At 46.4% G+C, this 22,859-nt stretch overlaps 1 protein-coding gene across 6 annotated transcripts in view; it reads right to left on the reverse strand.

Annotated features, from left to right (window-relative positions):
• The window catches only part of ERCC3 (ERCC excision repair 3, TFIIH core complex helicase subunit), a 1,429,399-nt gene that overhangs the window by 261,661 nt on the left and 1,144,879 nt on the right, over positions 1–22,859 (reverse strand). For 2 of the 6 annotated variants that reach the window (XM_085640931.1, XM_085640928.1), the window contains 2 exons: positions 21,136–21,257; positions 20,402–20,537 (listed from right to left, as the gene is read on the reverse strand). The exons of 3 other annotated variants lie outside the window; for them this stretch is intronic. In XM_085640931.1, the coding sequence (XP_085497057.1) occupies positions 21,171–21,257 (87 nt within the window). In that variant the 3' untranslated portion in view covers positions 20,402–20,537; positions 21,136–21,170. Of the gene's footprint in view, positions 1–20,401; positions 20,538–21,135; positions 21,258–22,859 lie in introns of those variants that run through there. One more of the 6 variants, XM_085640930.1, reaches the window with a different exon arrangement.

A 22,859-nucleotide genomic window follows, 5' to 3' on the forward strand; every position in this document is an offset into this window, starting at 1 on the left:
TACGTAGTGCATAGATGTATGAATGAGTGACTCACTGTATGTGTCGAAGACAGCATGTGTGCAGGACTGTATGGGTGGATGAGTGTGTGTATGGGTGTGTTAGTGAGGGAATGACTGTCTCAATAGTGTCTTTATGAGAAACTACATATGTTTCAAACTAGTATATGTGACTATTGGTGTATATAAGTGACTATATGTGAGGGTGAGCGATTGGAAGAGTTCCCTTATGAATAAGTAAGTTGGTGAATGAGTGGATGTGTATGTGGATCTTAGAATTACTGAATAGGTTGTTGTAACTGGTATTGGTATGTCCATTGTTTTGAAAATTTTAGTTTCTATTTTCGAATGTGTGTATCAAAGGTTATATTAGGGTGAGAGGAGGTCTGCCACACTATCACAAGGATGATGTCATCAGTGATGTAATTTGAGATGTCATCAGTGATGTCATGAGTGATGTCACTGATCATGTCATGAGTGATGTAATATGTGACGTCATCAGCAGTGAATTGCGGGCGCGCGAGTTATAGTTAGCTGAACTAACTATAACGGGGGAATTTCAATGGTTTTGTACGAGTGAAAATTTGTGTTTTTGAGTGTGTGTATCAAAGGGTATATTAGGGTGAGAGGAGGTCTGCCACACTATCACAAGGATGATGTCATCAGTGATGTCATTTGAGATGTCATCAGTGATGCCATGAGTGATGTCACTGACCATGTCGTGAGTGATGTAATATGTGACGTCATCAGCAGTGCATCGAACTAACTGAACTAACTATAATGGGGGAATTTCAATGGTTTTGTACGAGTGAAAAGTCCAGCTAACTATAACGCCCCTGAAACCTATGGTTTTTTCAGTGAATTTCTAAGGTTTTTTAAATGCTAATTTCTAACTATGCCTACAGAGATAGGACAAGTGAAGAAAGAAGAAAAAACACACAGAAAGAGAAAAAAGATATGCAGAAAGAAGCAACAGAAGTCCTCAAAGACGATGAAAAGTGCAGGAAGAAGGATAACGTGCAGAAAGAACAAACAGAAGAGCAGAAAGAAGCCTTGTTGCAAAATCATCCTGTACCCTCAACTTTTCACACGGATACTGGTGGTAACTGAGTCTGACTAACCAGTCCTAGAGCCAGTGCTATGTTAAAAGACACTTAGAATACAGTGAAAACACCTACATACACTAGGGAACACTATGCGTTGGGGTCCCACTGTGATTAGCATGACCTCCTCTGTAAGAACTTATCTATGGAGGCCCACATCAAAAACTATGCAAAAAGTGCTCTTTTTCTCTAAAACACCTCAAGAAACTGAAACCTTTTCTTCCCCAGGATGACCTCAAGACAGTAGGCCAATCCCTAGTTCTCTCTAGAATCGACTACGGGAACGCCATCCTAGCAGGGACTCCAAAAGCCAACCTAGCCCCTCTTAGGGCAGAGTTGAACATGGCCGCTCGACTCGCATCTGGAGTAAAAAGATACTCCAGCTCTCAACTCCCTCAACTGGCTTCCCATGGAAGGAAGGTTTATTTACAAACTGGCCTGCATCACGCACAAAACCCTTCACTCTCCGGCCCCTAACTACCTGAACAACAAACTGGTAAGAGCAGGTCAATCCAGAACGCTGAGAAGCTCCAACTCACTCCTTCTTATTCCTCCGAAACTGAAAAAGAAAACCACACAATACCGATCGTTCTCTGGCAACGCTCCCAGGATGTGGAACGCTCTCCCTAGAGTCCTCAGATGCAACCCCTCCTTCTCCTGTTTCAAAAGGGACCTGAAAATCCATCTCCTTAACAAATACTTTCCTGACCAACATCTCTCTAACATTCAAGGATAGTTGGTGACCGGACTGTGTTAACCACCTTATCTTCCATGCTGTATTTGTTTTATCCCTGGTTTGCTTCCTTACTGTCTGCCTACTATGTAATGCAATTTCCGTCTGTTTTTTTCTTTACAGTATGTATGTAAAGCGCTCTGATACCTACGGGTCAAGCTAGAGCTATATAAAACTTTTAAAATAAAAAATAAATAAAATAAAAGTAAGCCCCTAGTATATAATAGGGCAGGGGGATTAAAACTAGCTCTTAAAACGCTCCACAGGGCGTGTTTGCACACGTCACCTCAGGCCTCGTCCCCTCCCTTCCCCACTGTGTAAACACGCCCTGTGGTCGTTTTAAACTGGGAGATTAAGTCCCCTTGAATCCTGAGGATTCCTAGGGGCAAAATAGCCCACTAGGTACGTCCAGTAAGCGCCATTGCAGAGAGGTGTAAAAAGGGGCACGGCCTGCACCACCTCTCTGCAACGCAGCGCAGTGGCGCTTACTGGAAGCACCTGGTGGGCTAGTTGATCCCCAGGGTCCCTCAGGATTGAAAGGGAATTATTTCCCCAACTTAAAACGCGCCACAGGGCGTGTTTGCACACGTCACCTCAGGCCCAGTCTTCTCCGTTCACCACTGTGTAAACGCGCCCTGTGGCCGTTCTAAGTTGAGAGATTAAGTCCCCTTGAATCCTAAGGGTCCCCAGGGTCAAACTAGCCCACTAGGTACCTCCAGTAAGCGCCACAGAGCTGCGTTGCAGAGAGGTGTAAGAAGGGGCATGGCCTCAGAACACCTGTCTGCAACGCAGCTCCCTGGCGCATACTGGAGATACCCGTTGGGCTAGTTGGCCCTCAGTGACCCTCAGTATTGAAGGGGAATTAATTCCCCAACGTACAACTCGCCAGGGGACGTGTTTGCAGAGTGCTGCAAGGAGGGGGTGTGGCCTCCGGCGAGATGCCAGTCTTTTATTTATTTTTTTAAGAAGGGGGGCTGTGTGGCCCCTCTTCTTTTTCTAATTTATTGGCCCTGGGGACCCCATCCCCCAGGGACTGCCCCCTAATTTTTTTGTAGAAAAAAACATTTTGTAAGAAGGGCCGCGTGGCCCCCTTCCCGAGGCCTTTATCGGCCCCGAGGACCCCAGCCCCCAGGGCATAGTCTTTTTAAAAAATAAATTTAGGAGGGGTCTGTGTTGCCCCCCTCCTCAGGCCACTTATGGCCCCGGGGACCCCATCCCCCGGGGCCGGCCTTTGGATTTTTAATTTTTTTTTCATATATATATTTATAGAAGCACCTAGGACATTCTGGACAAACAGTACGTACCTATCACCATGACGATTTGCATGATATTCATTAAAAAGCGACTATGCATACAATGAATCCACGTGGAATGGATTTACACCGCTAGTGAAGCTCTGACTTGTCTGACGCCCTACCGTGCCTAATCCCGGCGCCCCCGCCGGTGGGTACTCTCCAAGTAGACAACCTTGTCGTTTATTTATACAAACATGGATAGCTATTGACGGGCACATTTAATACACACGCACACCAAGCCATTCAAAGGGGATTCGACAAAAATTCTACCAAAATTATGCAAGAAACACCCCTCGCGGTTAATAAAACACACATCCACCGCCGGATGTGTAATACTTTTTATTTTACTCTCTGGAAAGGAGACAAACCTCACTTGAGAGTCACAGCGCGCTCCTGGCTGAGCCCAATGCTGTGTTACACCCACCAGTGCCCGCCGAGTGCCACACACCTCTGTGTTGTATTCCACCAGCTAGTGCGTATGCTATGACACTCTCTAGCCCATGGGCACTGTAACACCACCCCGTGAATATCTCATGCCACACTTGCCTTCGCACGGTTTATATTGCCCCATCTAACATGCCTTCCTCGATGCCTATGTTATAACGCTCAGCGCTATGCCATACATATTACAATCTGGGATCCATATCTTTGTCACAGTGCATATGCAACGTTACACTCCCCAGCTCATATTTTATATTACAACTTTAGAGTCTAGTTAGGTTATACAACACTGCCCTGTGCATATTACACTCCAAGGTGCATATCGCATAGCACACGCTAGTGCCTGTGCTATCTCGCGCTCTCCAACGAATCTGTCATTGGGCACAATGTATTGGATATTATATTTCACGCCCCGGTTCATCTTATATCACACTTTTTGGTGCATAGTTTATACCATACACTATATCTAGTTTTCATTTTCAATCGTGCTCTCAGGACTATATTCTATATAACACTGCGTTCACCTACCCTTTTCACGGGCATTACATTTTGCGATGGGGGTTGGAGGTTCAGGGGGTGTTTCTGCCAAGTGAGCCCGGAGTCACAGTCACAAACGTCCTCTTCTTCCTGAATAAAATTGAGACTATGCTGCATACTTGTTCATATTTTAAGTAGTTCTCAAAGACACACATTTTAAAAACAAAGTTCCTAATACCCGCCTTCTCTGAACAGTTAGCTTGCTGCCCCATCCACCTCCTCCCTATCCTCTGTTGTCTGAATCCATGGACTAGCCTCCTCCGTCCTGCCATGCATGGTCTGATGTGCTGCCACTGCCCTCCATTTAGCATGATGTACTAGTCCACTCCTCCTGCCCTCCATTGCCCAATTCTATGCCCCATGATTGACCTCCAGCTTAGCCTCTGTGCTTACCTTGCTGCCCCTCTTCTCCTCCCCCCTGCCCTCGATGTCTTTGTGTATGCCCCTGCTCCATCCTTTTTGCCCACCATGTTCCATGGACTTGCCACTCCTATCTACTCTGAGTGTTCTGTTGAGCTGCCACTCCCCTCCCACCTGCCTAACATTGTCAGATGACTGTAACCTGTCCCTGCCAACTCCACCCTGCTTGTCCACATTCCATGCCCCTACCCCCTTCCTCCTGTCCTCCATGGTCCATTTTACTGCAACACCCTTCTGCCCTCCCTGGTCTGTTGTGCTGCAACTGCTCCTCCTGCCTGCCCCACGTGGTCTGTTGTGAGGCCCCTTCCCCTGAACTCTCTTGTCTGTGCCCAGGTCCTGACACTCCCTTCTATCCTCCATGGTCCTTTGTGCATGCCCCTGCGCCCTCCTTCTTGCCCATCATAGCCATTGTGCTGCCACTAACCCTCCCGCCTGCCCTGAATGGTCTTCTGTGCTGCCACGGCCCCTCCCACCTTCCCTGTGTGGTCAGCTAGCTGCACCTGACCCTCTCCCACCTTCCCTCCATGGTCTGTGTGTATGCCTTCATAGTCTCACTGTTGCTCTCCATGGTGTGTCTTGCTTCTAGTGCCCATCCTGCCTGACCCCAATGGTCATCTTGCTGCTCCTGCCCTGCCCCCTTGCCCACAGCCCCCTGTTTCCATGCGCAGACCCCTATTCCCTCCCTCCTGGCTTGTCTGTTCCATTGTAATGCCCCTGATCCGCCCCTCCTGCCCTTTATGGTCTGTTATGCTGCAGCTTTCTCTCCTGTCTGTCCATTATGGTCAGCTAGCTACCATTGCCTCTTTCCCCTCCATTCTCTGTTGTCCATGTGCATGGTCCTGTCCCCTCCCTATTGCTTTCTATGGATTGTTGTGCTGCACTCCCGTCCCGCATGCCCTGTGTGGTGTATTGTGCTTCTGCAAACCCTGATGCCTGCCCTGTAGGCTCAGTTTGGTACACCTCTCCATGTCCCTCCTGTCCTCTGTTATTCAAGTCCATGTCTCTACCCCAATTCCTCCTGCCTTCCATGATCCAATGTACCATTCTTGCGAACATTTTGAACTTGGTAAGAGTGAGATTTTGAAAAAAAACTGAGGTATTGATTTTCCCCTTTGAGTTACATTGAAAAAGAGGAGATTGTAGACAGGAGACAGATCAAATAAAGCCCATTTGAGCTTAAAAACATTGGACGTTTCCAGGCTGAATTGGGTCTGTTGGCATGTATGGTTGTACTACCACTGCCTCTTCCTTCTGCCCACAATGGTCTATTATATTGCCACAGCCTCTCTTGCCAGTCCTGTATTGTTGGTTTATTGCCCCTGCCCCCCTTTCCACTGCCCTCCATAGTCTGTTGTGCTGCCACTGCCCTTCCTGCCTGCCCAGTGTGGTCAAATTGTGCCTCTGCACCCTCCTACCTGCCTTCATTTTCAGAGTCCGTGCCCCTGGCCTCTGCCTCTCAACAGTATCCTAATGAACAACTAGATTGCTAACATTCTATATTTATTACAAAAGTGTGGAACGCCTGACGTCATCTTGATGTAATCAAAACTGTAATACTTAGAGCATTTCCTTTAGAAATTACATATATGAGAGGGTCTTATTTGCATCAAAGAACAAGTTACTTACCTTCGGTAACGATGTATCTGTAAGAAACATTAGTTAGTTAGATTCCTCACCTTAGAATATCCGCAGGCGTCAGGCTGGATCCGGAAAGTTTTTTGTAGCAATACCCCTTGTGCGTCGCTAGGCGTCGTCTGCGGCTCCGCGTCCGTCATGCGCCGGAATGACGTCGGAGTACTTAGACGCCGCCCTCGCGCGCTGATGTCAGTTCTTGTACATAGCTTTCCGCGCCAGGAATGCAGAGCCATGCAAGAGACCGACACTGGTGCAAAAAAATCTAGGGCCCTGAAAAGGATAGCCTTAACCCTAGATGTCGGTTCGCAGAATGGGGAGGATGGGTGGGTCGGTGAGGAATCTAACTAACTAATGTTTCTTACAGATACATCGTTACCGAAGGTAAGTAACTTGTTCATCTGAAAGAAACACGTTAGTTAGATTCCTCACCTTAGAATAGATACCCCAGCAATACCAACCCCAGTGGTGGGTCTGCGAACCAAGATCACACCAGAAAGTCCTGGAGAACAGAACGGCCAAAGTGGCCATCTCTCCGGACTTGGCTATTCAGGCAATAGTGCTTGGCAAACGTGAGCAGTGAAGCCCACGTCACCGCCTGACAGATGTCCTGCAAGGGAACTCCCCGTCCCAGGGCAGTAGTAGCGCTGTGGCCCGGGTGGAATGGGCTCTCAGCCCAACAGGAGGGTTCTTTTTTGCCAAGGAGTAACAAATTTTAATACACAACACGACCCACAGAGAGATGGTCCGTTTGTGTACTGCTTTCCCCTTCTTAGCTCCTACGTATCCAACAAAAAGTTGGTCGTCCACCCGGAACTGTTTGGTGCGGTCCAAATAAAAGGACAGCGCCCGTTTTGGGTCCAGACGGTGGAGCCTCTCTTCCTCTTTTGAAGGATGCGGAAGTGGAAAGAAGGTGGGCAACGTGACAGATTGCCCGATGTGAAATGGGGTCACCACTTTAGGTAGAAAAGAGGGACTTGTTTGGAGGACAACCTTGTCCGGATGAACCGAAAGAAAAGGAGGCGTAGCTGACAAAGCCTGGAGCTCACTCACCCGCCTAGCCGAGGTGATAGCTACTAGGAAAGCAGTTTTCAGGGTCAGAAGACGAATGGGACAGTTGTGAAGAGGCTCAAAAGGAGCGCACATCAGAAAAGTCAGAACAAGGTTCAAGTCCCACTGAGGCATTACGAAAGGGACAAGAGGAAACATGTGAGTAATGCCTTTGAGAAATCGTGAAACAACAGGGGACTTGAAAAGAGAAGGCTGATCAGGAAGCCGTAAGAAAGCAGAGATTGCAGAAAGATAACCTTTCAAGGTGCCCAGAGCAGAGCCCTGCTGGGCCAAAGAAAGAAGAAAGAGGAGAACCTCAGAAAGAGGGGCGGAAAGGGGATCCACAGCCTTTGCTGTGCACCATGCCACAAATGTGTTCCACCGGCAGGCGTATACCGTCTTTGTGGAGGGACGCCTGGCTGCCAGAATGACATCACAGACTTCAGGAGGCAAGTCAAATGGCATCAACAGTCGCCGCTCAATCTCCACGCATGAAGGTGGAGGCTGGGCAGGTTCGGGTGGAGGACCGTCCCCTGCTGCTGCGACAGAAGGTCCTCCTGAAGAGGCAGTCGTATCGGGGGATAGATTGACATACTGAGTAGCTCGGGATACCAGTACCTTCGTGCCCAATCCGGAGCCACCAAGATGACTTGGGCCCGGTCGCGCCTGATCTTCTTCAGCACTCTGGGCAGAAGTGGTATAGGCGGAAAGGCATACAACAGACCGCAACCCCACTCGCGACGAAAAGCGTCTCCGAGCAAGTGCCGCAACTTTCAAAGCACAGAACTGCTGACATTGCGCGTTCTCTTCGGTGGCGAATAGATCTAACCAAGGCTCTCCCCACTGCAGAAAGAGGCCGTGCGCCACGTCCAAGTTCAGACGCCATTCGTGATCCATCATGCACCGGCGGCTGAGTTCGTCTGCTCTGGCGTTCAGAGAGCCCGCCAGATGTTGAACCACCAGGGTAATGCCCTGGTGTTCCAGCCATGTCCAGAGGCGCAGAGCCTCCTGACAAGGGTCCACGACCCCACCCCGCCCTGTTTGTTGCAATACCACATGGCGGTGGTGTTGTCCGTGAATACCTGCACGACACTTCCCCGGACAGAGGGAAGGAAGGCTTTCAGTGCAAGCCGGATCGCTCTCAGCTTAAAAAGGTTGATATGGAGTTGAGTCTCCGCCGGAGACCAGAGTCCTCTGATCTCCGCCTCTCCCATATGGCCTCCCCATCCCAGGAGGGACTCATCCGTCACTACTACGTGCTCCGGTTGGGGTAGGGAGAGGGATCTGCCGCTGACCCAATCGCGGTCCGTGAGCCACCACTGCAACTGTTTCGCAGTGCCCTCTGAGATCAAGACATGGTCGGACAGGTTGCCTCGATGTTGGGCCCACTGAAACTTCAGGTCCCACTGCAGAGCCCGCATTCGCCACCTGGCGTAATGCACCAACAGGATGCAGGAGGCCATCAGCCCCAGAAGCCGCAGCACCAACCTGACTGAAACCCAGGATAGAGGCCGAAAGATGGGAATCAGAGCCTGAATATCCCGGACCCGCAGTTCCGGCGGATAGGCCCGGAACTGCGCCGAATCGAGAACCGCACCGATAAAGAGGAGCTGCTGAAAGGGACTCAGGTGCGACTTCGGCACATTGATGGAGAACCCCAGCGAGTGCAAGAGGTCGGCCGTAGTCTGGAGGTGGGAGACGACTTGCTGGGGAGAGCCCGCCTTCAACAGCCAGTCGTCGAGATAGGGGAAGACCGGAACCCCCAATCTGCGCAGATGAGCTGCGACCACCGCCATCACTTTCGTGAACACCCGAGGGGCACTGGTGAGGCCGAAGGGGAGCACGGTGAACTGAAAGTGCTCCTGACCCACCGTGAACTGCAGGTAACGCCGGTGGGCCGGCAGACGGGGATGTGAAAATAAGCGCCCTGCAAGTCCAACGCTACCATCCAGTCTCCAGGGTCTAGGGCAGCCAGAACCTGAGCTAAAGCCAGCATCTTGAACCGTTCCTTCCGGAGGAAGGCGTTGACGCTCCTGAGGTCCAAGATAGGGCGTAGGCCCCCTTTGCCCTTCTTGGGAACCAGAAAGTAGTGGGAATAGCAACCACGACCTACTTCTGGAGCAGGAACGCGCTCGACGGCCTCCTTGGCCAAGAGGGCCGAAACTTCCTCCCGCAGAAGATGCAAATGATCCCCCGACCTACGGTGGTACTGCGGTGGCATGGCTGGAGGGGTCGTCTCGAAGGGGAGGGAGTAGCCCCTTCGGACGATTTGCAGCACCCACCTGTCCGAAGTGATGGAGCACCAGTGGAGCAGGTGATGGCGAACTCTGCCGCCCACTGGCGTTGAATGGGCCTGAAAGCTCGGACTAGGAGGGCTTTGAGGTGGATGCTGCCGGGGTGGATGTGGACTGACCGGCACGTTGTCCTCCCATACCGCCTCGGCGGAATCCACGTCCGCGTGCTGGTTGGTTGGTTCTGCGGCCGGTGGCTGGGCGGACGTGAGGAGGCGCCCCTTCCTTGGCCACGAAAGGGACGAAAGGCGGAAGTTTGTGGCCGTGGGGCCAAAAGACCCAAGGACTTGGCCGGGAGTCCTTGAAACGAGCCAACGCACTATCCGCCTTCTCACCAAAAAGGCGAGTGCCATCAAAGGGCATATCCATGAGGGTACTCTGGACATCCCCCGAAAAAGACCTGGACCTCAGCCAGGCGTGGCACCGGAGCGCCACCGTGGTGGAAATCGCCCTACCCAGCGAGTCCGTAGTGTTAAGTCCACACCTGATGGCATGTCGCGCTGCATCTCGCCCGTCAGCAATCGACTGGGTGAGTCGTGTCCGGGCCTCCTCCGGACACAGGGGCAGCACGTCCTCCACCGCATCCCACAGGGAGTGGGAGAGACGGTCCAAGAGGCAAGCGGTGTTCAAAGACCGAAAACCCAAACTAAGTGACGAGAACTGTTTCTTTCCAAACTGTTACAACCTCTTGGATTCCCGATCCGGGGGAGCGGACGGGAAGGAGGATTGGGAGGTTGAGGCCTGGATGACCAGACTCTCAGGGGTGGGGTGTTGGGAGAGGAAACTGGGGTCGCCCGGGGCGATGGCGCCGGGCCACGTTCCGATCCACAGGAGGTACTGTGGAGGGCTTGGACCAAGTGCCCTGCAGAACGTCAGTGAGGGCCTTATTGAACTGCAGCAGAGGATCTGTGGAGCTTGCTGTCGGTTGAAGCACCTCAGTGAGGATGTTAGTCCTCACGGCCACAGCAGGCAACTCCAGCCCAAGGGCTTCGACTGCCTTGCGCAGCACCACTGTAAAATCTGCACCTTCCTCCGAGGCCACAGTCGGAGGAGAGATGAAACCCGCGTCTGGGGAGGTATCCAGACAACTGGCATCCCCCAGTTCGTCTGCCCAGTCCTTTGAAAGTTGGGCCTGTCTGGCCAGAGGGTCCTCAGACCCCTCCCAGTCGCCCTCGTCATCTGATTCCCGATAAACAGGAGGAATGATCGGAGCCGGGCATTAGATGAATTGCTCATCCATCAATGTCGGGTGCGGCGCCGTGCCGGCGTCGGGCCCGGACCGGGGCTAAACCGGGGAACGGCGTCGTCCGGGGACGGTGCCGGAGGTGGAACCGGTGACGGCACCGGCGGAGGAGGCATCGTGAGGTCGACCGGCGCCGGCAGGGATCCAGGCCTGGATCCCTCGGGGACCTGCGGCGGCGGGACCGAAGTCGTCGATGGCCCCGGGGCCGGAGCCGCCAGCACGCGAGGTCGCCCAGTCGAGGCGTCGACGGCGGAGCCAGGCTCCTCATGTCCGAGAGGAAGGCACTGACCTCCGCCGGAGTCGCGTCAGTCCCAGGGACCGGCGGGTATGGCGACGGACGCGGCTCCAGCGGCTCCGACGGAGCCGCGGGGGTGGAACCACCCTGACCCTCGGCCGAGTCTCGCGACCGGCGAGGGGAGTCCGAAGAGCGGTGTCGCCTCTTGGACTTCTTGGATCGCTTCGACTTACCCGAAGACTTCGAGCTAGACGAGCGATGATGGTGACTGCGGCTCCGCGATCAGTCCTTGGACCTCCTCCTGGACCGGGACCGAGAGCGGCGTGGAGCCGAGTGCCGAAGCTCGAGAAGTTAGCTCGATGTCAAGGCCTGACAATCTAGGCACGACTCCGCGTCATGGTCGGCCCCCAGGCAGTACAGGCACCGGCGGTGGTGATCCGTCACCGACATCAGTCGATGACAGGCGTCACAGGCTTTAAAACCAGGCATCCTACCGGCACCAGAGTCGAGTCGACAGACCAAAAAGAGTCAAAAAGTTAGTCAAAAAGTGACTAAGGGGTAAGCTCTTCCCGGATCGGCGCTTACTGGCGCGGAAAAAAGAAGAACTGACGTCAGTGCGCGAGGGTGGCGTCTAAGTACTCCGACGACGTCATTCCGGCGCACGACGCCAACGACGGACGCGGAGCCGCAGACGACGCCTAGCGACGCGCAAGGGGTATTGCTCCAAAAAAATTTCCGGATCCAGCCTGACGCCTGGGGATATTCTAAGGTGAGGAATCTAACTAACGTGTTTCTTTCAGATATTATGGTTAGTGCTCTAAAAAACTAAAATGAGGACATATCTTCTGAGTTTTCAAATAGCGACAAAGCACTTTTAAATTATTTGTCATCTTTATGTTTTTTTATCCTGTTGACCACTTGATTAAATGTTGCACTTAGGGGAGAGGATGTGGTGTTACTTCCAGAGCTGCAGACTTTGCAACTGGGGAACCAGGGTTGGAGATTCTGCTTCAGCTCGACATTCTGGTCAAATCACTAGGGGGCATATGTATCAAAGGATTTTGTATTCGCAAACGCTGCGAATCGCAAAAAAACAGCGTTTGCGAATACAAAATCGCAAAAGGAGATGTATGAGGCATTTCAGCCTCGCAATCTTAAGGAATCGCTAAATTTGCGATTTCTTACGTTTGCGTAAGCATTTAAGAAATCGCAAATTGCGATTTCTTAAATGCAATGTAACACGCACCCAAGTTGTGAGATTTCTCCTTAAGAAATCGCAAATTACCACCAACTTCAAGTTGGTGGTAAGTTGCGATTTCTTTGAAATATGCACTTTTTTGCATATTTCAAAGTGCCATGTTGTAAACATACATGCCCTTAGGGCATGTATGTGCGCCATATGTGCACACATGCTGATTTCAGGGGTGCATCAGGGTGTCATCATGACACCCTTGCACCTTTGAAAATATTCTCAATTTGCGATTAGCAAATAGCGATTCGCAAATTGAGAAGGACTTCCCATTCATTGCTATGGGCCTCCTGCGATTTCGCAATTTGCTAATCGCAATTAAGGAATTTTAAGAAATCGCAAAATGTGTGCGATTTTTTAAATACATCCCGCTTTGCAATTCTCAAATAGCGATTCTCAAAAATTCGCTATTTGAGAATCGCAAATGGAGATGATGATACATATGCCCCTTAATCTCCCCATGTCTACAACCAAAATGAATTTGTTCTTGTGTTATGTAACCAATGCTCATGTAAAGCACTCCAATACCTGACAAGTCTGCACTATATAAAACTGCAAAAACACAAAAAATAAAAAGTGTTTTGCACACTTCTGTCATTGGGCTACATGTGGGCTATATCTGGGTGATATTTGTGCTGAATTTGGGCTCTTTTGTCTCTGGTGGCCATCTTGGGAGACTTATTTGTTATGAAGTTTCCTAATTTCCACATTTACTATAGTCTCCTCAGTAGGAAATACTTTCAGTTTTTTACTTTGATTCCATCAAGAAGGCATTCAGATGTGTCGCACATTTGCCATAAATTCAGAATGTTAGCACTCTAATTGCTCATTAGATCACTGTAGTAAAGCTACTGCTCACCAGGGAAGTCTGCTGCTGGTATTCAAAGTGCATGTTTCAGTCTGCATGTCAGAATTTTTTTATGAAATAGAAGAGAATTTGAGAAGTCACTCAAAATGTGCCCTAATCTTTCTTTCTACAGCACTAATCATACTTTCTATGGCAAAATGAACCCCCTCATTTTGTTCCTTTTTAAATTAAATGTTTTAAGAGTCACCAATTTATTCCAATCAAGATGGCTTCAGGTGTGCCATACGTTTGTCATAAGTAGGACTGTTAGCGCTCTAGTTGTTCTTTAGAACACTCTGGGAAGCTGCAGTAGAACACAAAGGAATCAACTGACAGTCTCTGCCCTTGTTGGATGTACATGTTTTACTGAGAATGTCAGACTTCATTCTCACATGACTGAGAAAGATAATGTGAATTTACAGAAAATATGCTCTCAGTTTAGCTTATAAATCACCTTCCAAACCTCTGTGGGAAAAGCATGAGAAAATAGTTCTCTCTCAAACATGATATCTCAGCAGAAGGCTTTTTCACATGGTAAAATCACCTTAGAACACACCACAATTCCTAAAATGAGTATGGTACCATCAACAAAGGATTTATAATGTATCTAAAGTCTTAAAACCTTCTATTAACTGAAATGCTTTTTAATGAGGTGCTATCATGTATATTGGTCCCAAGATGGCTGCCAACACTTCTTGGATGAAGTGCTGACAGCCAATCAGATCTCACGATGAGATGTGTGGTTAGGCTGCGCCCAGATATAAATGTGATTTTACTTTTGATTTTCTCGGGAACTACTGAACGGATTTACACCAATTAACCAAAAGGCACGACTCTAAACCAAGAGCTACCTTTTTGCCAAATTTGGTGTAATTCCATTCAGCAGTTCGGGCTGTAGCTGCGATTAAAGGTTCCTATGGAAAATTGCATGTGGAAAACACGTTTTGGGACCCCCTTTTTTCTCGGCCCCCACTTGACGAATCACCCAGAGACTTTCAGGACCGGAGCGGACCGGAGCGCCCCACCAGTTTTGAAAATTTCGCGAAGATTCGTCAACCGGCACGACAGTTATTCCAAATAGAATGTTGCAGATTTCCTATGGATAATAGGTCCTAACTATAACTACCCACTGGCGACCGCCAGTAGGTAATATATATATACATACACACACACACACACACACACACACACATATATATATATAAATTACCTAGGTAGTTATAGTTAGGACCTTGTTTCTATTCAAAAAGCATTTTTTTCTTTTGCCAATATCTTTGGGGCCGTTTGACGAATCTTCGCGAAAATGTCAAAAACTAATGGCCCGCTCAAGTCAGCTCCTGTCTTGAAAGTTTCGGGATGATTCATCAAGCGGGGGCCGAGAAAAAAGGGGGGTCTCAAAACGCATTTTCTCCATGTTAATTTCCATAGTAAACTTTAGGCAAGGCTACAGCCCAAACTGCTGAACGGCTCAGAAAGCAACATTTTTTTTTGGTGTAAATCTGTTCAGTAGTTCCTGAGAAATACATATATAAAAAAATATTAGTATCTGGTGACGGCGGTGGGGAAGGGAAACTTCCCGATCACGAGCTGAGATATGATTGACTGGCAACACTTCAAACTAGGAAATGTTTGCAGCCATCATGTGACTCGGTTGAACCAAGTCACAAGAAAAAAGGTGAAGAGGGCAGGGTAGAAACTCACTAACCACTATCAGAAAAGCATAAATTTTTTTTTTTTTTTAAATAAATAAATTCGGCAGAGTCACGTAGTGTCCACGAATCCCGCAGACTTTTTTTTTTTTTAAAACAAAGCGCAGGTTCCTGCGCTTCGTTTGTTTTAAGCCCCCATCCTGATCCTGGGAGCAATGTTTAATTATGTAGCGGGGGCCCTGCAGGGCCCCTGCTGCCCCGGGGACTGCCACCTCCCCGGGCTATACTCATTTTAATGCGGGAGGTCGCGCGCACCCCATGCAGCCCCGGGGACCACCACCTCCCCGTGGTTTTCTATAGGTAAAATGCGTGGGAGTGAGGTTCCGTGGGAATCTGACTGACATTTTGGGTATGTTCGAATATGGACGAGTTTGGTATCTACGAACCGCAAATGACGAGTTTAGTGGGTGTACGCGTTTTCGCTACGCTACTATGTACGGGTCGTCTCATTCCTGGGCATGCCCATCTGAACCCTTGGGTTCCATTTTAGATACGGCGTCCATTTTGTCTCTTGCCCTCAAGTAGCCAGCGAACGGACACTGTCCGCTTCGTGACCCTGGGATTCCCAAGCTTTCGTGGAGGACACATGTTCCTTTGAAGGTGTTTTTATGATGAGGGGGATGACACGGCAAGGGCAGATGGCTCCGCTCGAGGCTCATCTTGCCGTGCCAGTTTATTGTTTCAGTCGTGCATACATTAGGCACGGGTTCTTTGATCCTGCAATCAAGTTTCCGATATTGCTCTCTACACTGTTTTCTAAACTGTTGTGCATCCTTGTTTTATCTTTTGCATCTGTTTCTGTCCCTTCCTCTAATTTGTTACTGTCAGAATGGAATGTGCTTAATGTGGGGATAATGTGTTTTTACAATTGGGAACCGGCACTGCTGCTGTAATTATGTTTCGGGTTTCTGAAAACATGAATGCGACTTTTCTGAAGTTTATTGTGGGAACTGAGTTGTAACCTTTGTTCGCCATGCTGATCAATGACGAAAATGTGTATAAAAGGAGCGATCCACTTGTGCAACTTGAAGCAGTCTCTCAGAACCTACACGCTGTGTACTTCTTGCGATTTCTGTATCCCTGCAGTAAATAAATGCTGATCTTTGACGCCGCAGTAAGTGTCCTGTGTCTCTGTGTTTTGTACGCCGGAACAGGTAACCCACGAAGGTTTCAGGTGTTGTTCCCTGGCACCGCTGGGCCTTAGAATAGCCCAGTCCTTCAGGAGGGCTCCTGCCCCCCAAACCTCCCAGAGGCTTTCGTATTTAAATGAGGGGGGCCTCGCACCTCCCCCGCAGCCCCTTCCCTGGGGCTTTTTAAAAAATGTATAAAGTGTGGGGGAGCTCTTGCCCCCATACTCTGCCCAGGGGACTGCCACCACCCCGGGGCTTTTTACAAAATGAATTAAGTGTGTGGGGGATTCTGCTCCCTACACTGTCCCGGGGACCGCCACATCCCCGGGACAATAATTGATTAGGGGCGGTAGGCCTCATGGCCCCCCCCCCCCCCAGCCCTGGGGACCACCACCTCCATGGTGCTTAATTTGAAAAGAAAATGAGGGTTCTTGAGCCCCCCAACCTGCCCCGGGGACCACAACCTCCCCGGGGCACTAATTATTCAAATATGGGGATCTGTTGCGTGGCCCCGGGGTCACCACTTCCCCAGGGCTACACACATGTTGGAGGGGGGCTGTGCAGCCTCCTTCATGGAGCCCTCCATGGACCTGTGGACCGCCACCCCCAGGCCCTGCTCCAGCAATGTCCCGGGGTGCCCACCCCCGGGACATTGCAGTCGCAGCTCCTGCCCTGCCATACTGCTCTCACTTCCATGAAGCGAAGCAGGTTTGCTTTTGGGCAAAGGAAGCTGCAGGTTTTCATCAATAGCCCCCATACTTTTGGATCTGTTTTTGGGAGTGCAACACAGTGGGTTTACACCAGACTGTTGGAAAGAGACATATTATCATATTTCCTAAGAAAGATAAATCGCTGGACAACCCAGCCTCATATAGGCCGATATCCCTGATCAACACGGATACTAAGTTATACTCTAAAGTATTGGCTACTCAGCTAGGGAGGGTCATTGGTCATCTTGTTTCACCCTGGCAGCATGGTTTCATTCCCGGGAAAGGGACAACCGACTACATTAGGCAGGTTATAACACTCTTTGATATCCAGGCTGTAACAGGAGGACAAATGGCCATGATCCTCCTCGATGCTGAAAAGGCATTTGCTTAAGAGTTTGTGCAAGCCTCAGGATATTCTTTGAACAAAGGTAAAACACTGGTAATATGCACAGATAATATAACCTTTAGCGACACTCGACATGGAGAAAATGCAGTGTACTTGGGAGTTTGTATCAGCCCAAAAATAGACACAATAGGTAAGATTAATTTTAATCAGTTGATAAAGATAATGTCTACATATCTTAAATGGATAAATGGGCTGCAGTTATCTATTATTGGGCAAGGAAATGTTTTAAAAAGGACAATGCTGACAACGTTTCTATACCTGTTTCGCTCTATCCCGCTGGCAATAGATGTAGCAATTCTAAAAGCACTAGAATCTATTTTTCAAACTTCATCTGGCAATATGGGAAAGTCAGACGATCCTTAAATAATATGACATTCCCACAGGGACAGGGTGGGCTTGCTTTCCCTAATATTACACACTACTATTGGGTGTCTCTTTTACACCAGATGTCTATTTTATTTTGTGTGGATACAAACAAAGAGACAGAGGAGGAAGGATAAGTCAGGATTCCGAAGGTATTTGAGCTTACCCTAAGGAGAGATGCTATGGGGCTGCTGCTACAACAGGTAAAACAGAGCTACTAGAAGAAGGTACGATTTAAGGTGGTGTATAGTGCCTGGGAAATCTGGAACAAGGTGCGCAAGGCTATGGTGGTTCCAAAAATCTGCTGATATACCCCCTTGAGATGATCACATCTCTTTCTGCCCCTTTTCTACAATATTATGGGAAGGCAATGGGAAAAGCTAGGCCTAGTATCCATAGGGGACGTATACTTGTTAGGTCAGCTACACCCTTTTGCTGCTTTGCCTCAGGACTATGGGATTTCTGATAAGCAGAATTTTAAGTATATACAAATCCGAGAATGTTTTGCTATTTGCAGACTGGCTATATCTCTGGATAAAATACCATTACTGGAGATAATTGCACGGAGGGGTAACTGGATTAAAAACATCTACAGTATACTGCTCAAAAGCATCCCAGAAGATCTAGATAAAACAAACTACATCTACAGTATACTGCTCAAAAGCATCCCAGAAGATCTAGATAAAACAAACTACATCTACAGTATACTGCTCAAAAGCATTCCAGAAGATCTAGAGAAAACAAACTAATTGGGCCGGGAAGTGGAACATATATATATATATATATACATACATATATATATATATATATATATATATACATACATATATATATATATATATATATATATATATATATATATATATATATATATATATATATATATATATATATATATATATATATATATATATATATATTAGCTGCCCAAGATGTGGGGAGGGGCCTGCAACTATAATACATATGTTTTACGACTGTGCCAGGCTGATTTCTCTTAAGAACAGGGTGGGGGGTTTTTGGGAGGTATTAATAGGCTGTAAGATTAACCTATCCTCCACCCTGATGCTTATGGGATATGACAGCTGTATTGGTCTGGATACTACTGAGAAACATTTTGTATTTACTGGCACAGCTGTATTTAGGATAATAATCGCAGCAAGATGGAAGGACGCTGACCCCACCCACCTTCCAGATATGTTTAGCACGTCTCTTGGGGATATACAATCAAGAAACCGCACTACATGCTTGTAGGGGTAAGGAGACTTGTAAACTTGGGCGGGCAATTTGGTCACCTATCGTAAAGTGGAGAAAGAGTGTAGGATGTCCTGATAGAGTAAGATGCAGAGGCTTCTGGGAGATATCCTAACTCGTACATGTATCAGCTCAATGTATTTCATTTTGGAATGTTGCCGCTTATCTTTATCTGTTTTAGTACTATGTATTTATAGTATTTATGATACTTATGACACTTTTCAGTATACTTTTTTAATACTCTTTATAAGTGCCATTTGTGTATGTATTTAGGCCTATTATCCTGCTCTTTATCATATGTAAGATTGATATATGTATTGTAATTGGATTTCTATGGGTATATAATAAAATTAAAAGAAAAAAGTAAATATGTTATGCAATGGATTGATGTGACTTGTAGTTAGTTTTATTGTACTGAAATGATGATTGAAATAGTTTGTGCATACTAATATGTCTAGATTGGTAGATGGATTAGAGATTATGGAGTTTGCATGAGTGTGTGGAAAGGTACAGTTGAAGTACACCACATATTTTAGGTGTCTCATTGAAATAGGATGTGCAATATGTTTCTTTCATATATGATGGCAGGAGGTGCAGACACAAGCATGTATGCTTTCAGGAATATGGTAAGACTTGCACCAGATACATGAGAAAGGTTGCTGCTTTATATTTGGCTAGGCCCATTAACCTAAGTAGCCACAGAATGGTGAAGCTGCTGCTCAAAAGTGAAGTTTGAGACATGGTGGCAGAGGGATTAATGATTAGGCTACTTTATATGAGTCTGTGGAAAGATACACGAAGTACAGCACCTAAATCTAGGTGTGTGTTTCAAATGTGAAGTGCAGTCTGTCAAGTTTTAAGGTCTGCATTGTGTTATGAGTGAGGTATTTCACTACTTGCACATATAGTCTCATACATGTTAAGAATCAAATGATGCTAGACATATAAAACAGAGGTATACGTCTACTTGCATGTTTTCTTTACATATAATACCGCTAGCAAAATGTACAGACACATGCATACATGCTTGCAGGAATATGGTGAGACTTACAACAGAGACATGCAAATGGTTGCTTCTTTATATTTGGCTAGGCCCAACATCCTGAGTAGTAGTAGAATGGTGAAGTCGCAGCACAAAAGTGGGGTTAAAGACATACTGGTATAGGGATTACTGATATATGATTCCACTAGCAAAAGGCACCGACACATGCATGCATGGTTACAGGAATATGGCGAGAATTACAACAGAGACATGCAAAGGGTTGCTGCTTTATTTAAGGTAGGCCCAATACTCTGAGTAGACGCTGAAAAGTGAAGCTGCCGCATAAAGGTGACAGAGGATTAGTGATTAGACTACTTAGCAGGAGTCTGTGGAAAGGTACTCCAGAAGTATGCCGTATAAATGTAGGTGTCTCCTTGAAATGGGTAGTGCAGTCTGTCAAGTTTGGAGGACTTCATGGTCTTGTGACTGAGGTAGGTTTCTACTTGCCCATATTTTCTCACACGTGTTATGTATCTGAAGATGCTAGATGTATAAAACATAGGGATACATCTAATTATATGTTTCTTTTATATATGATGCCACTAGCAAAAGGTACAGATACATGCATGCATGCTTTGAGAAACATGGTGAGACTTATGACAGTGTTCCACAAAAAATATAGGCATATATAGCACACCGTTAACTGTTATTAATATCTTTTGGACATATATATGTATCCTCGTCATAGACAGTAACAATTCAATGAGATCACTTTAAACAATGATCCAGAAGAATCAGACGATCTTCTTTGCTCTTCAGCAGTCTTTATTAGAGTTATAGATGAATAAAAGATTTCTAGCATACAACTTGCCAGCCGACACGTGTTTCGTCTTATTCTAAGACTTTTTCAAGGCTGGAATGTCAAAAACATTATATAATAAAACTATTGTATACACTATATACAATAATAATCATAACCCAACAAGCCACATAATCCAAAATAAATATTATTAATATTGCCATCATCATTACTAATGATAGCACCAAATGAAAGAAATAATAGATATAGAAAGTATTCAGAGTGAATCAAGATGATCAAGAGACCCAGAACACCACAATGTGATGTGACCAAATAGGAATACCTCAAGTGAGTAATGAACAAGTGCCACACGAAATCTGTGCTTCTCTACAAGATAATAGTAGAACATGGTGATCATAGAAAAGAATAATTAGATATATACCCAAACTAATACCAGTGAAGATGCCGAAGATCCGTGATCGTGAAGAATGATTAAAAAAAGAAACAAGTATCGAGAAGGGTTGGACTCAAATATAGGACACCGATGTATCTAACACACCATGACAAAGGACCCATGAATACCACCCTCCATACATGGAGTGACAAGACCATACTGAGGCATTAATTATACCCCATATCAAGAGTATATCATTGTTAGAAAAGGTATACCGGTAGTCCTATAATTGTAATTCCTCTTATTAATCCCACTCACCTTGCAATTAATGCAATAGTTCTCCCTGTAGATCTTTATAGGGATTGAGAAAGAATCACTGTCCAATGTATATAGACATCTTCCACTAATATCTCACACGGTCCAACCTTGTATGTTAAGACCTAAAGAAAAGGGTATTAGCCAATTAGCACCCACAAAGAATAATAAGGTATCCCCTTTAGTATAACACAATCACAATATATAGCTCCTCTTTCTATCTCCAAACGTCCGGCCACAGAACCTTAAAATTCATCCCAGATGTGTGAACTTCCGAGCAACACTGTATATGAAAACCAAAAGGGAAGAAATGGGCCCCTCAGCCTCTAACAAGAATATCGGTATCTTCAGTATAACACCATTGTAATAAACATCTCCTCTTCACATTGTGAATGGTCCAATCATTGAACCTCCGGACTATATGCACAAACATTGGCCGGCAAAACATCGTAATCACAAAGGTATATTCAATCTTATACTTGACATAATACTAAAAAAAATACTGATCTTATTTCCCTTACTTTAAAACATAAGAATATACTGGGTGTCACCCTTAACATGGCACACTTATAATGCACAACAACTTTTCCCATCTCACTAAATCAAGCCCATATGTTTAAAGACCACTCGCATGAAAAACATTAACTATCTGGTATCATGTAAACAAGTAACCAGGGATAAGTATCAATGTCCAATTCCATTCGCAATACAAAAGACGACATATAGAGTAACATATGCTTATATCACAGAAATACACTGTTGTGTCTCTGTATTAACAAGAACTGTAAATCAATCGTTTGAAATCGGTCAGTTATTAGTCTACAATTCTTGAAATCATTTTTTATTTTTTTTTATTTAAGACCGCATTAAAACCATAATCAATGTATGATGTTTACACACAATATGTATACTACATACAATATCCACTGGACCATTTTGTTTATACCCAATTTAGAGCTGATAATTTTCATCTAATGACAAAGAATGATCTTATATAACATGGATTATTATAGTCATTGAAGTCAAAGGCTGTCCCTCATCAAAGTCATCGTTGTCAACAGCCCCCTCTAGAATCACAGAATACATACAGATTGTACCTAAAGAAAACAACATTATAAGACCATATTAATCACGCAAAAACACATGGAGCTCACGATCAACATTGAGCCCCTTGTCTACCACTCGCAATTTAATCAACCATTTAGCCTCGAGTTTTCTGAGTGCTGCTGTACTGTCCCCACCTCGTGAATTCATCTCTGCCATGAAAGCTTAATGATAGGATTTCTGAGTTGGCATGCACATTTTTATAATGCACTGCTAGGGGATAGTTCTCTTTTTGATTGCGAATAGCCCTAATGTGTTCCTGTATCCTCTCCTTAAACGGTCTTATTGTGCTGCCAACATATATTACGTTGCACTTGCAGATTATACAATATACCAAATACTTGGTATTGCAGTTCATAAATTGCTGTATGTAGTGTGTTTGCTTGGTGTTGTAACAAAAAGATTTCTTTTTGTTCTCTGCAAACTGGCAGACACTGCACATTGTGCATTTGTAAAAGCCTTTTGGTTTTTCGGGCAGCCACATATTAGTGTTAATATTTACGGGGCTTTTGGTGACGAAGGGACTTATTATATTTCTTAGAGTTCTACCTCTTTTATACACTATTTGTGGTTTATTTGACACATACGCATCTAGTTCATGGTCCAATTTTAACAATTGCCAG

Source organism: Triturus cristatus, chromosome 2_2, assembly GCF_964204655.1.
Source record: "Triturus cristatus chromosome 2_2, aTriCri1.1, whole genome shotgun sequence".
Classification (NCBI taxonomy): Eukaryota; Metazoa; Chordata; class Amphibia; order Caudata; family Salamandridae; genus Triturus; species Triturus cristatus.